We start from the raw sequence: 19,256 nt of genomic DNA, 5'->3' as shown, positions 1-19,256 counted from the left end.
TCTGCACCTCACTCCCTCTTCTCAAACAGCATCGAAGCAAGCTAGTAACATTGGTGTTCCAGCAGGGTGGTGGGGTTTTTATTTTGGGGCCTGTTCCCTTCAAACCAGCAGGCTGCAAGAAGGCAAGCCTTTCAGGACACAGGGTTGGCTAGGCAGTAAGGCAACATATAACACTGCCCGCTGCTGGAATCATCACCTCCAAGCAAGAGAGCCTTCCTAGGGAACTGAGCAAGAAGCGGGATGTACAAACTGGTACGCAGTCACCAGCAGTGCAAGCACCACGGAGCAGCAGGCTACATGGCTCATACCTTGTATGGCTTTCTAGAACACGAAGTGGCGAGGAGGCAAATCTTAAGTCCCACATCTGAATCACAGGCAACCTGTCATCCTCTGAGGCCAAAACCATCTGGGTAGCAACATCAGGGTGCCATGCCAGGCCCGAGCAGTGCATCTGAGGGACAACATTGCACCACAGCACAAAGTAACTAAGCAGCACTAACAGACAAAAGACAATGAGCTTAATTATGTCTACATGCACGGTAAAACACTGTTGCAAGGGAATTTGCAGCTGTGTTTCTGGCCATTATTTCTGACTGCATTCAGATTGGGATACTCTCCTCATTTCCGTGAGTTGAGGAGGCTTGCAGTGAGTTTCCCAAGGTCCTCTCACAGAGAGATACATTTGTGCTGTCTTGGTCACAATCCTGCATTTTAACGTAAGAAAACTGTATATCCTTCTGTACAAACCTTTTTCTCTAATATTTTTATTGCAATTTTAATAAAAGCCATTGTTAGGCAGAGATTATTGTCATGTGAACCTTGTATCACTAGACTATAATCACATGAAGACAGCCTGCTGTGCTGCTGTTAGGTAAGGCAACAAATACATAAAACATGGAGTTACATGGTTTATCAGAATAAGAGCACAGTGACCATGCAGCTACTTCAGAAGCACCCATCTGTAAATTTCATTTTGAACTTTTGCTACATCTTCAAAGTTTGTTATAGCCATATTTCATTTAAAATACACAGAATTATACAAGTATGTCACTTCAAAAGTTCTACAGGCTCTTTTTCACATTTATACTGCCTGAGGAACAGGTACGGTGGTTGTAACTGTACAAGGTAGTGTCCCCTGTAACCCGCTCAATGGTAACACTCCTCTGTGGCACTTTCCACCACAGACCCTGCCTGCTCCAAGCTCGGCTGCAGCCTGCTTCCATTTCCATGTCCAGACCAGCAGAAGCACAGGCCCCAGCTCCATCAGTCATTGGTGTTCTGCCAGAGTTCAGCCCTTGTGCTTATCCCACCCGTGATGCCAAGAAGAAAGCCCTCTATGCCTGAGCACTAAGTCAGGACGTCACCTGCTCTGCAAAACTAAAGGTGCTCACCCAGAGCATATCAGCTGCAACTTCATCTCTCCAACACGCAAAACATGTCATTTCTGACTAGCTGAATAAAACTCTTCGTGGTAGCCCCAGACAGATCAGCAATTGCTTTCTCCAGAGCAACTTATCACTCCAGTTGGAACTCTGAGTGCCTTGCACTACTTCAGTCTGCACCTGCCTATTTTCGTTTAAAATGCTGATGATCCCTCTACATATACAGTCTTTTAAGAGAAAGTATTAGATATTTAGCATGCTGTATAAAACTGGGCCCCAGGCATCAGTATCTGTATATCCTCCACACACCAAGAGACACCCCACACCTCTTCACAAGCACCTATGCAGCCACGTAAGAGCTTCACTCACCCGGTTATTGTGGTCACTGACTTTGATGATGGGTTCGTTCTTCCTGAGATCCCACACTGTAGCTCGGCCACTAGGGCTGGCAGATGCCAGGATGTGCTGGACTTGCCTGTTCCACGCGATGCAGCTGATGTCCTCGAGAGGCTGTCGCACACACAGAACAGCCTGTCACAACCTTTCCAAACTGAAGACTCAAAACCTGTTATTTTCAGGGCTGGCTAAGTGACAAATCTCCAAGGAGACTCACCGCAGGTACTGTGTATGTTCTGGTTTCTTATGTACACATGCTGAACTGCAGAACGTCTGAAAATCACAATTTAGAAGCTGCTACTACTTCTTTGTAATATTTGCATTTTCTGCTTTACAATAAAATGCATTAGTCACTTCAAGAAGACTAAGCACAACTGTCTTCGAGAACAGAAAATTACTCTGTGAAAGCATATCCAGGATTTGAATTGCTCTTTTGCCTTGGATTATTATGTTTTGACTTAGAAAAAAGTTTGCTTGGAGGAATATTCCTATATTTAATATATTGGGGAGGAATTTTTTTATTCCTCCCCAACTGCTTATGCTTAGTCTGAGTATTAAAAGTAATATTACCCGAGTCCTTGCTGTACTATTATTTCCAGCTGTCATTAAGCATATGGACTAAAAGATTTCCCAGTCTAAAAAAATTACTATTAGGATTTATTATAATCCTACACAGGGATCTTTAACTAAGGTGACTGTCCTCCAAAATGCCCACGTGATAATAAACAACTTGGACTAAACAAAGTATCCAAACCCACAGAATTTAAACTAAAAATCTTTAAACTGAAGATACTTCTCATCCTATTTCCTCACTTCATTGTTTCCAAACTACCATGCAGTAATAAACCCATTTTCCAGCAACCACAAACTTCTTGTGCAATTTTGTAACAGCTACAGAAATGTACATGCATTGAAACAATGCATCGTCCATCAAATCCATGTCTCTCCAAGTCCTCCCATTCTTCTGTCTCCTCCATAAGACACAAAGTAGAAAAGGCTATTCTTTTTCCAATAGATCTTTAAGAGACACAGGCTGAACACTGGCCCTTAAGTACAGCAATTAAACACTCCTGAAACCCATGAAAGTAACTGCCAAACCTACTGCCTCATCTTCTGACTTCTCAGTAGCTGCTTTTTATCTTCCTCCTATTTTCCTCAATCTGTACCTTCACAGTCTTCAGATTCATGCACGCAGTGAAATATGCAGGGGAAAGACTAGAAGATGTGTAACAGTTATGGATATTTAAAAAGTGGTGTAACCAGAGAAACTGCTTGTTATTACTTGTTGCTTGATAAAACGCAACATTTCTCAAAGACTAAGGAGATGCTTTCCCTGGTCAAATAGAATTTTTTAAAATATAAAATCCCACCACCACATGAAGACATGAATTAACTGCTCCGTGCAGCCAGCCAAAACTGCAGGTCTGTTGTGGATAAACACAACTGCACATCTGGGGTTGCTGCATGGGAAGCAGAGCAAACCACTCCTCGCATGGACCTGTGCATGCTTGCACTTACAGGTACAGTCAGGAAACTGCATTCCAGGGGCCAGAAAAGCAGCAGCGTCCAGTCACCCCTGGATGAAGCTGGGCAAAAAAGGCACTGCTAGACAAAACAGTGCTGTCACAACTGACTTCATTCCAAGGGTGTATACTGAAAGCTACCTACACTGCTGCTCAGAGAGTACTGTCCTTAAGGACATGGGCTCCCACCATATGCTTTGAGTCTCAAGGAGAAAAAAAAATTTCAAACCCCATAGCCTCATAAGCATGTTTGAAAAATTCAGTACCAATAGACAGCCTGTTTTTGTTCACCTTTGGGAAAGCCACTGGAGAACAACATGCAGGAACATATTTTTCTTTATTTCAATATGGAGAGATATAATGTATCGTCCCTTAAGGACTAATATTGCCAGAAACGTAGCTCATGGCTAACTACAAGTAACTGCTACCCCAGTTAGACTTCAAAAAGCTTTCCCTTGTCCCCTGAGACAGCTTTAAAACTGTAGGCTCAGTTGTAAACTTCTCAGTGAGCTCTCAACTTAAGCAACATGCATATTTTTCATGAGTCTGCTCTGCAGAGTTTAACAAATACAAATCTGGTACCTGTGTCTTCACTCCTGGTGTCATTGGCGTGGCAAAATTGTTCAAGTCCCAGATATAGATTTCAGACTCATTAGCACCTGAAGCCACCAGATTACTCTGTAAGACACATTAATAGATGTTAAGAGCATTTTCAGCATCAGCTTTCACAGTCTTAGCTGCTGGGAGGCATCAGGTCCACAGGACTGTGCCAATTTCTCCTGTCAGCTCAGGAGATAGCCTTTGGCTCACATGGAACAGCTTAGGGGAAAAACAAGATTTTTTGAGATTGCAGATGACAGAATCATAGAATGGTTTGAGTTGGAAGGGACCTCAAAGATCATCTAGTTCCAACACCCTGCCACGGAAGGGACACCTTCCACTAGGTCAGGTTGTTCAAAGCCTCATCCAACCTGGCCTTGAACACTTCCAGGAATGAGGCATCAACAGCTTCTCTAGGCAACCTGTTCCAGTGCCTCATCATCCTCATTGTAAAAAATTTCTTCCTCATATCAATTTGAAGTCTACCTTCTTTCAGTTTGAAGCCATCATCTGTTGACCTATCACTACATGTCCTTGTAAAAAGTCCCTCTCCAGCTTTCCTGTAGGCCCCCTTTAAGTACTGGAAGGCTGCTATAAGATCACCCCGGAGCCTTCTCTTCTCCAGGCTGAACAGCCCCAACTCTCTCAGCCTGTCTTCATAGCAGAGGTGCTCCAGCCCTCGGATCATCTTCACGGCCCTCCTTTGGACCCACTCCAACATAGTCATGTCCTTGTCTTGGAGGACCTCAGAGATGAACACAGTACTGCAGGTAGGGTCTCACGAGAGCAGAGTAGAGGGGCAGAATCACCTCCCTCGACCTGCTGGCCACACTTCTTTAGATGCAGCCCAGGATACGGTTGGCTTTCTGGGCTGCCGGTGCACATTGCTGGCTCATGTTGAGCTTCTCATCCACCAGCACCCACAAGTCATTCTGCTCCAGGCTGCTCTCAATCCATTCTGCACCTTGTACTTGTGCTCAAGATTGCGCCAATCAAGGTGCAGGACCTTGCACTTGACCTTGTCGATCTTCACGACGTTTGCACAGGCCCACCTCTCCAGCCTCTCAAGGTCCCTCTGGATGGCATCCCATCCCTCCAGCATGTTGACCACAACACACAGCTTGGTGTCATCAGCAAACTTGCTGAGGGTGCACTCTATCCCACTGTCCATGTCTCCAACAAAGACGTTAAATAGCAACAGACCCGATACCGACCCCTGAGGAATGCCAGTTGTCACTGGCCTCCATTTGGACATTGAACCATTGACCACAACTCTGAGTACAACCATCCAGCCAATTCCTTATCCACCGAGTGGTCCATCCATCAAATCCATGTCTCTCCAATTCAGAGACAAGGACGTCATGCAGGACAGTGTCAAATGCTTCGCACGAGCCCAAGTAGATGACGTCAATTGCTCTTCCCTTACCCACCAACCCCATAACCCCATCATAGAAGGCCACCAAATCAGTCAGGCACACTTTGCCCTTAGTGAAGCCATGTAGTCTGTCACCAGTCACCTCCTTATTTTCTATGTGCCTTAGCATTGTTGCCAGGAGGATCTGCTCCATGATCTTGCTGGGCACAGAGGTGAGACTGACTGGCCTGTAGTTCCCTGGGTCTTCCTTTTTTCCCTTTTTAAAAATGGGGGCTTACATTTCTGCTTTTCCAGTGGGTGGGAACTTCACCAGATTGACACGACTTCTCAAATATAATGGATAATGGCTTAGCAAGTTCATCTGCCAATTCCCTCAGGACCCACGGATGCATCCATCAGGCCCCATGGACTTGTGCACCTTCAGGTTCCTTAGACGGTCTCGAACCTGATCTTCTCCTACAGTGGGCGGTTGTTCATTCTCCCAGTCCCTGCCTTTGCCTTTGTGACTTGGGCAATACGGCTAGAGCACTTGCCAGTGAAGGCTGAGGCAAAGAAGTCCCTGAGTACCTCAGACTTCTCTATGTCCTGGGTAGGCAGGTCTCCTGTTTCCTTCTAGAGAGGGCCCACATTTCCCCTAGTCCTCCTTTTATGACTGACATACCTATAGAAGCTTTTCTTGTTGCCTTTGATGTCCCTGGCCAGATTTAATTCTATCAGGGCTTTAGCTTTCCTAACCTGATCCCTGGCTGCTCAGACCAATTCTCTGTATTCCTCTCAGACTACCTGTCCTGGCTCTCATTCTCTATAGGCTTCCTTTCTGTGTTTGGGTTTGTCCAGCAGCTCCTTGTTCACCCATTCAGGTCTCCCTGGTGGTTTTGCCTGCCTTCCTTTTTGTTGGGATACTCCTGAGCTTGGACGAGGTGATCCTTGAACATTAACCAGCTTTCATGGGCCCCTCTTCCCTCCAGGGCTTTATTCCACAGTACTCTACCAAGCAGATCCTCAAAAGGCTAAAGTCTGCTCTCCTTAAGTCCAGGGTAGTAAGCTTTCTATGCACCCTCCTCACCATCCTATGGATCTTGAACTCAACCATTTCATGGTCACTACTGCCCTTGAGCTTCACATTCCCCACCAATCCCTCCTTGTTGGTGAGAACAAGGTCCAGCATAGCACCTCTCTTTGTTGGCTCCTGTATCACTTGGAGAAGGAAGTTATCATCAATGCATTCCAGGACCCTCCTGGACCGCTTGTGCCCTGCTGTGCTGTCCCTCTAACAGACACCGAGGTGGTTTAAGTTACTCATAAGAATCAGGGCTCATGAACATGAAGCTGCTCTTATCTGTCTATAGAGGGTCTCATCTGCTGGGTCTTCCAGGTCAGGTGGCCTGTAGCAGACCCCCCACTATAAGGTCCACCTGTCCCTGCCCTCTCTTTAATCCTGACCCATAAGCTCTCAGTCAGCGCCTCATCCATCCCCAGGCAGAGCTCCATGCACTCCAGCTGGTAATTGACATAGAGGGTGACACCTCCTCCTTGTTCCCCTTGCCTGTCCTTCCTAAAGAGCCTGTATCCTTCCATTCCAACACTCCAGTCATAGAAGCCATCCCACCACGTCTCTGACTCCAATAAGATCATAGCCCTGCAGGTGTGCACACACCTCTAACTCCCCTTGTTTATTCCCTGCTACGTGCATTTGCATAGAGGCATTTAAGCTGGGCCCCTGATGAAGCTGACTTACTGGCTGGAGTGTCTGAAATTCCTTTCTGCTGCTCTTCACGTGCTCTCAGATTGTCTTGATCAAGCCTGGTATTATCCCCCTCCCCCTTCAAATGTAGTTTAAATCCCTGTCAATGAGCCTCACTGGCTGCTGTGCAAAGACCCTTGTTCCCCTTTGAGAAAGGTGAATCCCATCTGGTGCCAGCAAGCCTGGTGCCATGTAGGCCATCCCATTACTGAAAAACCCAAAATTGTGGTGGTGACACCAGCCACGGAGCCATGTATCAATAGACTGGGTGCTTGTGGTTCTTCCAGTGTCACTGTCTGCAACTGGAAGGAGAGAGGAAAAAAAACCCAACCTGTGCTCTCCAGATTCCCTTACCAACTGTCCCAGGGTCCTGAAGTTTCTTTTCATCACCCTTAGACTACACATCGCAGCTTTATCATTACCCACATGGAAGAGCAGTTATGGGTAATAGTCCCAGGGCTGTACCAGGCTAGGAAGTTTCATAGCTGTGTCCTTAACCCAGGCCCCAGGGAGGCAGCAGACTTCCCTAAGAGGAGGGTCTGGCTGGCATATCAGACCCTCTGTTCCCCTTGGAAGGGAGACGCCTACAACTATAACCTTCTTTTCCTCCTTGTGGAGGTGGTTGTGACACAAGGGATAGGCCTTTCTGACCATGGCAACACCTCTGGTATAGATGAGACTGAGTTAATTAAAAAATCCATACACTGCACTAGATGGGCACACTGAGACTAAAATGCCTGTTTTGTGGAGGCAAACACCTATGAGGGGCCTGCAGGGGAGCAGCCATGGACATGCAAGCGGAAAGCAGTGACATTTGTGGGAGAGGGCAGATGAGGAAGCAGCACGGCACTTGTGCCTCCAACAGCAGACAGCACCCTCCCGACAGCGAGTGCAATCATCCAGAGCAATCCCGCGCCTGTGATGCAAAAGTCCAGGCAGGGTGACCAAGGGTACCAAGTGCCCTTTGATCACATCCCGCAGCTGGCGACAAGCAAGGCCCAACTTCATAATGGGCAGAAAGGGAAAGCAAGCAATTCAGAGAGGACACAATAAACACAGGGCAGCCTCGCTGAAAGCACAGAAGTGCTATTTAGGAAATGAATTCAAGTGAATTCTTGCACAGCTGGTGGGGACAAGGAAAAACCAACCCACTATACGGAAGTAAACACTCATTAGAGATGAAGGAAAGCTGGTTGGTTTTGAGAGCTCTTCTGCTAAAGAGGCCATGTTGCCAGGTTTCCTGTTCTATCTCCTCTTTTCAAGTAGTAATACTTTGAGGTCTTGAAGATGGACCCTATCCAACCCCCAAAGGAGATACCTAAAAGACCACCTCTATGTAAGCTGAGCTAAAAAACACCCACTAAATTGACAACATAAACTGACGAGGTGAAGGAATGAACCAGACACCTTAAACTCTTTCCATTCCCCATCTTGAAGTGCCAGTAACAGGACAGGTTTTTCCTACTAAATACACACAGACACTCAAATACCAAATTTAGTTCATGCTTTCCAGGGGAGGGGAAAGGGATAAAAACATTTAAGGTTACAAGTTAAAGCAGAGCACTCATCTATGACGGTATGTGAAAAACAGCAGAAAACCAACCTGGAACATGTTGACATCAAGTGCTCTTACTGGTCCCGTGTGCTTGTCTTTCTGGGCAATTATTACTTCAGCATCTCCAGCTATGATTTTGGCGGGGTCATACAGAATGACATTTCCGTTTTCACCTCCAGCAATCAGGACTCCGGAGACTCTCTCACTCGAGGTCATGCTGTGCGGTCCCCAGATCAGCTTGTGGTACCTGTAAGACATACAGGTTCTCTCAGTCTACAACCATCCACCACCAGCTCCACATACACTGACACACTCCATTTTGCTCACCCCAGTTAAAGCCTCCATACTACTGCTAAAAGACAGAGCAGACATGCCAGAGAACAGCACTGCCTTGCACATCTCTTTAAGGATGAGTCTCTGTACTTACAAGCCCTTCTGTCAGAAAGACAACATGCCCCAGTTCTGCTCATTATCAAGACACAGGGTCACAACATGCACAACCAATAACATGTCATCTCTGGCTGCAAAATCAGGTGAGTTCTCCCAACTGCCTGTGATTTTGAGCTCACCTTTGCAAAACAACAGAAGTAACCAAAGTGAGGACTGTAAGCCCATTCAATGGCAGCCTGGAGGTAAACCTCTGCTATTTGTGAGCAACTCTTCACACAAGAGAGGAAAAAGGTGGAACCAGAAAATTTGCGAATACTTTTCCATATCTGTGCTTCTGGATGTGCAAGCGTTTCATTTGCTGTACTGGAGGCTCAGCAAATAGTTTATTCACATCACAGACACGTGTATCTTGGATCACAATTTATTTTCCAGGCTAAGTCAAGAATTAAACGTATTTCAGAAATGAAGTATTTTCACACCACGGTGTTCATTTGCAAATACCCAAATGTCCTTCAACTCAATGAACTTGCTGCATGAGCAGCAAAACAGCATTCCTGTGTATTCAGTCATGAAAAGAACAAATTTCTTCTGCATAAAAGAAGTGTCACTTGGCAAGCCTTGAAAAATCTCAGTCATAGTTAAAACAAGGTAAAATAAGGAAATTTTAAAAGATCAAACACCTCATCCAGCTCTCAGCGGGTCAGCAGGACCTGTTAACATCAGCTTTGCCCACAGTGCAGGGCATCAAGTGAACACTGTGGCTGTTTCTCACAAGCCCCATGTACTAAAACCACAGACAACTGCAGGGCACAGATGGTGAGCTGCCTGCCAGCCCCACGAATCACTGCAACGAAACTGCCATGGCACAAAGCCAGCAGCCTAACACCTTGTGTTTCCTCCTGCAAAAGCTACTGCAACCACTAACTATCCAAATCAGGAGAGCATCCCTAAGCAGGATCACAATCTTATTGCATGCAAACGCACACAGTTTAAACCCCTTTCAAGTTGTTTAACGGCAACACAACCTCTAGGAACCCAGCAAACTGTGTTTGATCAAGAACTTCAGGAAAAAGTTGTAGGTCCTTAAGTCTTGGAAGTTATAGCTTCAGAAAAGAGAATGAAGCCTCAAGTCCGATAAATTTCTACTTGTGTCAGAGGTGGGGGAGATGGCAATTGCTTCTCTAGAAGTGTCAAATTCTCACTTGAACATACTGGCAAAACGCTGTAATTGCCTGCACCTCCAGTCATGTCCCTTTGAGTCACCAGGAGAAAGAGTAGTTATGCTGACACTGTAGTTGGTATGAGAAAGTCATCGATCCAATCCAACAGCAACGAAAATTTTCTCCTCCTCCTCTACCCACAGAAACATCCTGCACTTCCATCTATGTTGTTTCAGCTCACCCACAACAAGTGGCAGCCACTGGACCAGCCACTAGAGAGCCGCTGCAAGAGCTGCCGAGATGGAAAGCGGACACTGATGCTAAGAATATTTCTTTGGACAAGCACACAGTAAGAAACTAAGCTAAGTGGAGTTGCACAGTCAGGAACTCAGCTTCCCAGCTGTAGGGTAAGGTATGATACTACACATGCAACATAACCTAGTTTAGTCACAGGAGTCTCCCTGAAATGCCTAAATGCAAACAGGATGGGGAAATGTGAAAAGCTGTGACTGCGTTTCCCTAATTTCACATTTCTTTCTGTTCTCTGGAGAATCCCACAGGCTCCTCAAGATAAACGGTCTGCGCATATATTGAAACCTACCAGCCAATGTCAGATTTTTTTAGGTTTATGTCAAGAGCATGAGCTGCTTGCAGCTCCTCGGAGTCCAAGCTCACGGACTTCACAATGACACCTCACTGGCCCACAGCATCAATGGCAGTCACATGCCTTCATCCTTCAGTGCTGAACTCATGCTCCTCTCCTTAACAACTGCAGATAAATCTCATGAAGCAGTCTTTCCACACACACACCACATGCAACAGTTCCACAGCCATTACTTTTCCCTTGCAACCCCACTGCTTACCTGTGAGAGGAGGAGAAGGTGGCACAGGACTTCATATCCAGCAAAGGGTCTGATAAATCCAACTCGAATATTTCTAGAGAAGCACTTGTACTGAAGGTTGCATCCAGCTGCTGAGCTGATGTGCCTGCAAAGAAGTGTGCTTGGCAGTGAGAAAGCCAGGATACACAAGAGAGTAACTGCAAAAGCAGCACAAGGATAAGCATCAAAACATCATCCTTGCAAAAATGACCCTGAGATGGGGTCAGGTTTCTGTTACTAAGATCCGGTTCCACATAACACTCCTCCCCATAGCTGCCCCTTTGAGGGTTTCTTAATCAGTACGAACAGAAAAAGCTGTGGGTAAGCACCTCTCTCTCCCCTGAGGATGCACAGAAAGCAATCACAGTTACAAACGAGCAGCAAGGGACAGTGAACTAGCAGTTAGCATTGCTGTCACCTTACCCTGGCAGAATCATAGAACAGTTTGGGTTGGAAGGGACCTCAAAGATCATCTAGTTCCAAGCCACCTGCCATGGGCAGGGAAACCCTCCATCGATGCTTGCTCTCACTTGCAGAATGCAAAGCATGTTTTCATGCACAGCGCAACTGGAGAACTCCACTGAAAACACTGCACCATATACCCTGTTCCAGCCTTCAGGACACGAAATAACTCCTATGACTTTCACTTACAACTTCATGGCAGCCACCAGACATAGCCTGAGGCCTGCTAGCACATGCTTCCCAGAAACTCACCTGTGGCCAGATAATGGGGTGCTGCTGGGCAGGGCTCCATGCCTGCATGGCAGTACGATCAATTTCCTTCAGCTTCATGTCACTAAAAAATAAAGCCAGGAAAGGTCATACTTAAATGGAGCATGAAAAAGCTGCACTGAGTAGCAGCTGCACTGGGACTCAGCAGAAGCAGTCAGGGTGATCGTTTTCCTAAAGATATCTCACAAACAGACATACATCTAAGACATCCTCTCCAGAACACGCTCAGGGGAAAGGGGAGGTATAATTCTCCGTTGGCAGAGTAACGTCGACACGTAGAAGAAACTGATGCTTGCTGAACAGACCATAACACAAAAAAAATGCGGGCAAATCTTCAACTGCTCTGAAAATCCCTCTTCTCGCAGCATCAAGGCACACACCAGGCACCCTATGGCAGCCTTCAGCCCCAACACACAAAACAAACCCACCCTCGAGAAAACCCTGCCCAGACCCTCGCCGCCTAACACCCGCAGCTGCCGGCCGGATCAGAGGACGGAAAACGGTTTAAAAGCCTCCAACTGTCTCACTTTGGGTTTAATTTCAACACTCTGGGGCTCTCCCCACCTCGGAAACACCGTGCACGGCCAGCGGGCGCCGGCGCGCCGCCAACACTTCCCAACGGACCGGTCAGGGTCGACCGGCACCTCCGCCCCGTTTTCGACAAGAACGGAAGGAGAAAAATAGCAGGAAACGAGGGTTTCTTTCCCCTTCTCACCTCCGCGTCCCCGGCGCTCAACCGTGCCCGGCCCGCTCCAACGTGGCAGCCGCGGCGCCGCCTCTCGCCCAGCGCCGGTTTCCGGGCGCGCCCCGCGCCTTCCGGGAGGCGACCGGCGGGGCTCCACCTTTCCCTACGCGGGAAGAGAGCGTGTGTGGGGTGGGGGGGGGCTGGGGGGAGGGGAAGGGATGTGCAGCTGCCTCCTTCTTCGGGGTCCCCTCCAGGATTCTCGGGGCAGGAGCAGCGATCGGCCCTGGGAAAGAGGGAGACGGGCGTTAGGGGCGGCCCCCTCGCTGGGGTTTGGATGAACCGGGGGAAGAGCGCCTGCGACACGACTGCGGGGCCGACTGTCCTCCTCAGCGCAATGGCCGTAATCACGGCGTTGTCATGATGTGAACAGCAGTGAGGCTCATCATCGGACAGGGGCCCGACTCGCGAGCGGGGCCGGGGTGGGGTGGGGGGGCTCCTCCGGCTTTCGGGGCGGAGGAACAGCACCACCACGTGGGAGTTCGCGGCCAGTCGCCGCGCTCAGCGACCCGCCGGCTTTCACAGCCCGCGGGGTGCGGCTGGGGGCGCTGCCGGCCGAGCCCCCGACCCACCTCTCACGGCAGCCAGAGCGCGGCCCCGCTGCCGCCTCCCGCCGCCGCGCTCCGCGGCCGCTCGGCGGGCAGATGCTGTGCCCGGTGCTGGCGCTGCCCCGGCCTCATGGCGTGGCTGCGGCTCCCGCCTCTGCACGGCCGAGCGCCCGCGGACGGCGGCCCGGCCTTCGGGGATCCCTCATCCGTTCGCCACCGCCCTCCCCGGCGCGGCGGGAGAAAGAAGGCATTTTCCCGGCCCCGCTATATATAGGGACTGAAAGCGCTGCTCCCATTGGCTGCGAGGATCGCGGTTTGTTATTGGCTGCTTCTTCCTCCGCCGCCGCTACCGGTTGGCTCACTGCTCCTCCTGTTCTCCCCGTCTGGTTCTGTACTTTCGTCAAACCGAGGCGGAACTGCAGCACTGCCACGGCGCCCAATGAAGAGGCAGCTTCCGACGGGGAGACTGGGGGGTTACGGCCCGCGGGCCAATGGGAAGGAGGAAGGTGGGAGGAGGGGCGGCGGTAGCCAATGGCCCGGGCGCGTTCCGTGGCGGGGCGGGGCGGCGGGCCGCGGCGGCGGGGAGCCATGACGCGGAGCTGCTCGGCGCTGGGCTGCACCGCCCGCGACACCGGGCAGAGCCGGGAGCGCGGCATCTCCTTCCACCAGTGAGTCGCAGCCGCCGCCGTGGCGGCGCCCGGACCGTGCCCGGGCGGGGCGGGTACCCCCGCGCACCGTGCCTCCCTCCCTCCTTGTCTGCGCAGGTTCCCGGTGGACGCCGCGCAGCGCCGCGAGTGGATCCGCGCCGTGAACCGCGTGGACCCGCGGAGCCGCCAGGCGTGGCGGCCCGGCCCCGGCGCCATCCTCTGCTCGCGGCACTTCGCCGAGGCTGACTTCGAGCGCTACGGGCTGCGGCGGAAGCTGCGGCGGGGGGCCGTGCCCTCCCGCTTCCCCCGCCTGGTGCGTGCGGCCGCCGGCCCCGCTGCCCCCCGCCCCGAGCCGGGCCGCGGCGACGCGCCGTGACCTCCCCTCTCCCTTCCCGCTAGGAGCCGCCGGGCACCGGGCAGAGCAGCGGGCCCGCCGGCCGAGCCTTGAAGCCGCCGCGCCCCGCCGGGGTGACCGCCGAAGACCACAACTACAGCCTGAAGGGGCGGCGGGCAGCGGGCGGCGCGGCGCGGCGGCAGCAGCTCCCCGCGGCCGGGCGGTGCTGCCCCGCGCCTTGGCCCGGAGCCCTGGCGAACGTCCTCCGGGAGCTGGCGGAGAAGCAGCAGCTTTCCGAGGAAACCGTGAGTTGGCTGCAGGCCCAGTTTCCAGGTACTGCTGGGGGCGTTCACTGAGTGCTTCAGGGGCTGCGCTCCCTCGCCCAGGTTTGGTGTGTGTGCTTGATTTTATGGGATCTAACAATCCCTGGTTGTTACACTCCTAGGTCTAACAAGAGGTTTAGCAGTTTATAGGTCCGGAATGCAACAACCAATCCCGCAAAAAATTGAGGTCTCCTTGAAAAATTCAATTACTCGAGGTTGGCTACAGTGCTCAGGTCAGACCTGCAACTGTGGCTGTTAAATCAAACAGTGCCATTCGGCTAATAGGCGACTCAAGAATCATAGAATGGTTAGGGTTGGAAGGGACCTCAAGGATCATCTAGTTCCAACCCCCCTGCCATGGGCAGGGAAACCCTCCACTACCCCGGGTTGCCCAAAGCCTCATCCAAAATGGAGTACATTTAAGTAGCAAAACCTTGTCTTTTGTGCTGTCCAGAAGTGAGCTCTGTCAGCATTAATAGTATAACCTGAAGAAGCCACTTTGAATTACAAAGTCACTCGCAAGTTAATAGCTCCTGCCCTGGTAATTTTTAAGCAGCACTCACATGTAAGACAGTCTGTACTAAAAATTGTGGAATGACATTAGATAGGAAAAGAGAGAAAGGCGTGTTGTAGGTTCGGCCTGGCTCCCTGGCCACTGCTTGTCCCCAGGAAGAGGTGAGGCACATGGTAGTGTTGCTGAGCGGCACGCTTCACACCAGGGTTCAGGTCTGAGTGGTTCCAGAGGCTGCCTTTGTATCCTGCAACGTGTTTATATTATGCATCCTTTTGTTAAGTTATCAGCGATTTACTGCTTCACTAAAGCTGACATCTTTTCTTTTTAAGCAGATTTACCTTGTGAGTTGCACAGCTGGAGGCAGACGGCAGAATACTCACTAGAAATGAGGCAATTTGCTTGTATTCTCCACCTCTACCATATTAAGGCCTATGATTATCTACGGAAGATTTTTCCCCTCCCTCATCCTTACAGCCTAACAAAGCAAGTTTTTATTCATTTATTCTGAATGTATTTCCAGGTACTCATGTAGAAGTAGGTGTAACAGATCTGTCCTGAAAACATTCGGCAGTAATAGTTTTTCCTTGTTTTACTAACAGAAGCAGAGTGGGAAAAAAATGTCAACAAATACTTATATCCCTCATCTCGGAGAGCTGTTATATGTTCATGCATGTGAGTCACAGCATGAAAATAACACGTTTCTCACATTAACAATTTCAGAGCAAGTGTGGAATTTGCTAAGTACTCCCAGGCAAGTAGAGGTGTGAAAAAAGCTACGTTTCAGGGCCTCAGCTGCTGTAGGGTCTATGTGTGTTTTACTGTTCACTGGGAAGGAAGGAAGAATACAAAAGAGCAGAGGTGCTTTGCCACATTGGCACATACTCTTGCCCTGTGATACGCAGTGTAGACTTGTGAGGGATGAGCCAAATAGTGGAAGGAAAGACAAATACAAGTAGGGTCATCTGAAAAGAAGCTGCAGGAGGCAGTGTTAAGGGAGCACCTGCAGTATTCCACCAACAGCCAAAACTGAGATAGGAGGGATGGGCAGGAATCAGTGTCAGCAGAGGAAATCAAAACCAATAGAACTATACATGGAAAACTTTGGGACTGTTTCCCTTTGGGAAAAGGGAAAACTCAAGAAGGGAACATAAGAAAGTGAAGGATGGCATAAAACAGTTAGATTAGAGCTTTGGGTTTTCTCACCTTGCCCGAAAAGGACTCTGGGAAGGTAGTGAATCTTGGCAAGTGTCTGTTTCAAAGTTATGGAAGAGAGATATTTCTATATTACCCAACTCAGTTGTGTAACCTATTGCTAGTAGTTATGTAGGCTCAGAATTTACTACCCCAAGTGCTATGAGACCCATTAACAAGGAGTGAAGTAACAGCACACGAAACAAAGCAGCCTGGTGTTGCTGGCCCTCTGCGTAGCCTGATTTGCACTTCTGTGTTTGGTTTGTTGTTTTTTGTGGGTTTTTTTTTCCTGTTGTTCTCATCTCCTCTACAGTGGACATGCAGGAAGCTGCTTTGTTACTTCCCTCCATGGTCAGTACTTTTGCTTGGCTTCCCTTCACTAGGGTGTGTGAAAAGAAACTCAGACTATGCGTTAAGGCAGGCAGGGCTGCTTGCTTTATGCTCTGTGTCTTAGCCTGCTCTACAGCTCTGGACGTGGCTGACCATGTCCTAAGTGGTAAGAGGTGCTGACTGTTGTTTCAGTTTTCTCAGAATCGCATTTCGTAATCTCATCCTCCTGTTTTTTCCAGTTGGCTGTCTAATGATGAGGCTGCTGCAGGCTTCAGCAACGACATTTTTCTCCGCCTGCAGGAAAAGGTGGAGAGAGGGGAACAGGCCTACTGCTACTGTGCCCTGATGGTACAAGACATGTCCCTGCAGAAGCAGCAGGAGTGGGACCCGCAGACCCGGCGCCTGACAGGCTTTGTTGACTTGGGAGCAGGCGTCATGGATGCTGATGAAGCTCCGCTAGCCTCAGAAGCAATAATCCTCATGGCAGTTGGCATCTCAAGTCCGTGGACAGCTCCACTTGGCTACTTCTTTGTGAACAGAACAACTGGCCACTTACTTGCTCAGCTGCTTCGTCAGACCATCAATAAGCTGAACAACATTGGCATCACAGTGCTGGCTGTGACATCAGGTGCCACCGCTCGTGGTGCTGAGACTGCCAGAGCTCTGGGGATCAGGATAGATCCCGAAAGAATTCAGTGCACTTTCCAGCATCCGCCTGGCTCTGCTCACAGCATCACGTACTTCTTTGACGTTTGCCATGCACTCCAGCTGGTAAGAAATGCTCTGCAGTGCTTCCAGAAGATAGAGTGGCTCGGTGACGCGGCATGGTGGCAGCATGTGGTGGAGCTGGCAGTTTTGCGGGAGCAGAGGGTATTAGAGCCACGTAGTCTCAAGTCAGGTGGAGCTGGGAGAGATGGGAGTTACCACCTGAAGGTCAACCTTGCTACCCAGTTGTTCAGCGAGGGCGTTGCTGATGCACTGGAACACCTCCAGAAGCTGGGCCTGGCCTCATTCCAGAACTGCAGTGGAACTGTAAAGTTTGTGCGTTTGATGAGCCATCTGTGCGACGTGTTTCATGGTAGAGGTCCCTATAGGAGGGGACTGAAGGCTCCTTTGCTAGCTGGAAATTACACCAAAATAAGCCACCTCTTTAATGAGGTTAAGAGCTTCTTCATCACCTTAACGGACTCGATGGGGAGATACGTTATTAAGAGCAAACGCAAATTAGGATTTCTGAGTTTCTTGCTCAATGCCGAAAGCCTCAAGTGGCTTTACACCAACTATGTGTGTCCAGAAGGCACTCCTTCCCACCACCTCCTGACCTATGCCTTCAGCCTCGACCCACTGGAGCTGTTTCTCAGGGCCCTCCAGCAAGCCTGTGGCACCAGCGGGAGCCCCACCTGCACTGTGTTCCAGGCCACTTACCACAAACTGCTGGCCAGCTGCAGCCTGCTGCCAGGCTCACCACACAGCAGTGGCTCAGGCAATACGAGCTCCTTGGACATATCCCTGTCTCCTAGGAGAGATCTGGCCCTTGGCAGCATTCGTGCCCAGTATAACCCAGCTTGTGGGAGGGTACTGGCAACAGAGTACCCCTACTGTGCAGGCCTTCTTTTGCGTGGCTCTGCATTGAGTGACGCACTGACAGACCTATCGCTGCATGCACAGAGCATCACCTGCACCGCGGGCGTTGTTGCTGAGCAGCTAGCCTCTGACTTGCAGTGTGAGGCTTGTCTTGCTTCCCTCTTTGAGTCAGATGAGAGTAGGCTACGATGCAGGTCGGTGCTCTATGTAAAAAAGTTAGGTGGAGTGAGTCTGCCCTCAGCAAGCGTGCATCACATAACCACCATTTCGGAACAAGTCATAAACCGGTACGGCAAAGTAGGAGTCGGCAACAAAAACATCAAGCTGTGGCATTTGTTTCTAGAACAGAAAGTCTTCCAGGAACTTCTAGGAGAAAGTCCCCTCTTTCCCACCCTCACAGACCATTTATTTGATGGGGAGTTGTGCATCAACAATCACTACACAATCTTAGTAAAGGAAATAACACGCTGTTACTTAAACATCAGAACAAACCATACCAAACACCTGAACTTGAAATACCCTTGTGGAAGGCACAGGTTGAAGAGACTGAAGGGAAAACACTTGTTTCCATCACCACTGGGCAGCTGTCAGTCAACCCAAACCCGCAAGGGGTTGTGAGTACTCAGTGCTGTTCCAAGGATGGCTGTCCCCTGCTGAGGCTCAGGGATGGCCAGATCTAGGCAACACATGCAAGAAAATGATGTGGCGTCTTCCCATGGTTTGGTTGGCAAAACTGGTGTTGATAAGCAATGATTTCATAGATTTCATAGATTTTCTAGGTTGGAAAAGACCTTAGAGATCATCCAGTCCAACCGTCCCTAATCCCCATTAAACCATATCCCTAAGTAGTTCATCCACCCTTTTCCTAAACACATCCAGGGATGGGGACTCAACCACCTCCCTGGGCAGCCTATTCCAGTGGCTGACAACCCTTTCAGAAAAGAAATTCTTTCTAACATCCAACCTGAATCTCCCCTGACTAAGCTTATACCCATTTCCTCTTGTTCTATCACTCATCACTAATGTAAAGAGCCCTTCCCCCACCTCCCCACCATCTTTTCTCAAGTATTTGTAGACCGTAATCAGGTCTCCCCTCAGCCTCCTCTTCTCCAGGCTAAACAGCCCCAACTCCCTCAGCCGCTCCCCATAAGTTTTATTTTCCAGCCCCTTGACCGGTTTAGTCGCCCTTCTCTGGACCCACTCCAGGATGATGTGTTGGGCCACTGCAAACCATCTGATCAGAGTTTGGCTGAGCAAAGCAAGGAAGTTCATCTGATCTTGTGTTCCATCTAGCAATCTTGCAAA

General features: G+C 49.7%; 2 protein-coding genes across 2 annotated transcripts in view; one reads left to right on the top strand and one right to left on the bottom strand.

Annotated features, from left to right (window-relative positions):
• SEC31A (SEC31 homolog A, COPII component) overlaps positions 1–12,486 on the bottom strand; it is a 48,854-nt gene extending 36,368 nt beyond the window's left edge. Inside the window, exons 1-7 of the mRNA XM_086612318.1 lie at positions 12,454–12,486; positions 11,733–11,802; positions 10,989–11,122; positions 8,624–8,822; positions 3,884–3,979; positions 1,752–1,892; positions 309–451 (exon numbers count right to left, since the gene is read on the bottom strand). Coding sequence (XP_086468444.1) covers positions 309–451; positions 1,752–1,892; positions 3,884–3,979; positions 8,624–8,822; positions 10,989–11,122; positions 11,733–11,798 — 779 coding nt within the window. The 5' untranslated portion in view covers positions 11,799–11,802; positions 12,454–12,486. The remainder of the gene's footprint in view (positions 1–308; positions 452–1,751; positions 1,893–3,883; positions 3,980–8,623; positions 8,823–10,988; positions 11,123–11,732; positions 11,803–12,453) is intronic.
• Positions 12,487–13,616: 1,130 nt separating this feature from the next.
• Positions 13,617–18,710, top strand: THAP9 (THAP domain containing 9). The gene is made up of 5 exons (XM_086612008.1): positions 13,617–13,696; positions 13,793–13,988; positions 14,075–14,342; positions 15,179–15,329; positions 16,607–18,710. Exons 1-5 carry the CDS (start codon positions 13,617–13,619, stop codon positions 18,567–18,569), a joined length of 2,658 nt encoding a protein of 885 aa, XP_086468134.1. The 3' UTR covers positions 18,570–18,710.
• The last annotated feature ends 546 nt before the right edge of the window (positions 18,711–19,256 follow it).

This window comes from Tauraco erythrolophus, chromosome 5 (assembly GCF_009769465.1).
Source record: "Tauraco erythrolophus isolate bTauEry1 chromosome 5, bTauEry1.pri, whole genome shotgun sequence".
Classification (NCBI taxonomy): Eukaryota; Metazoa; Chordata; class Aves; order Musophagiformes; family Musophagidae; genus Tauraco; species Tauraco erythrolophus.
This window is presented reverse-complemented; position numbering and strand designations above follow the sequence as displayed.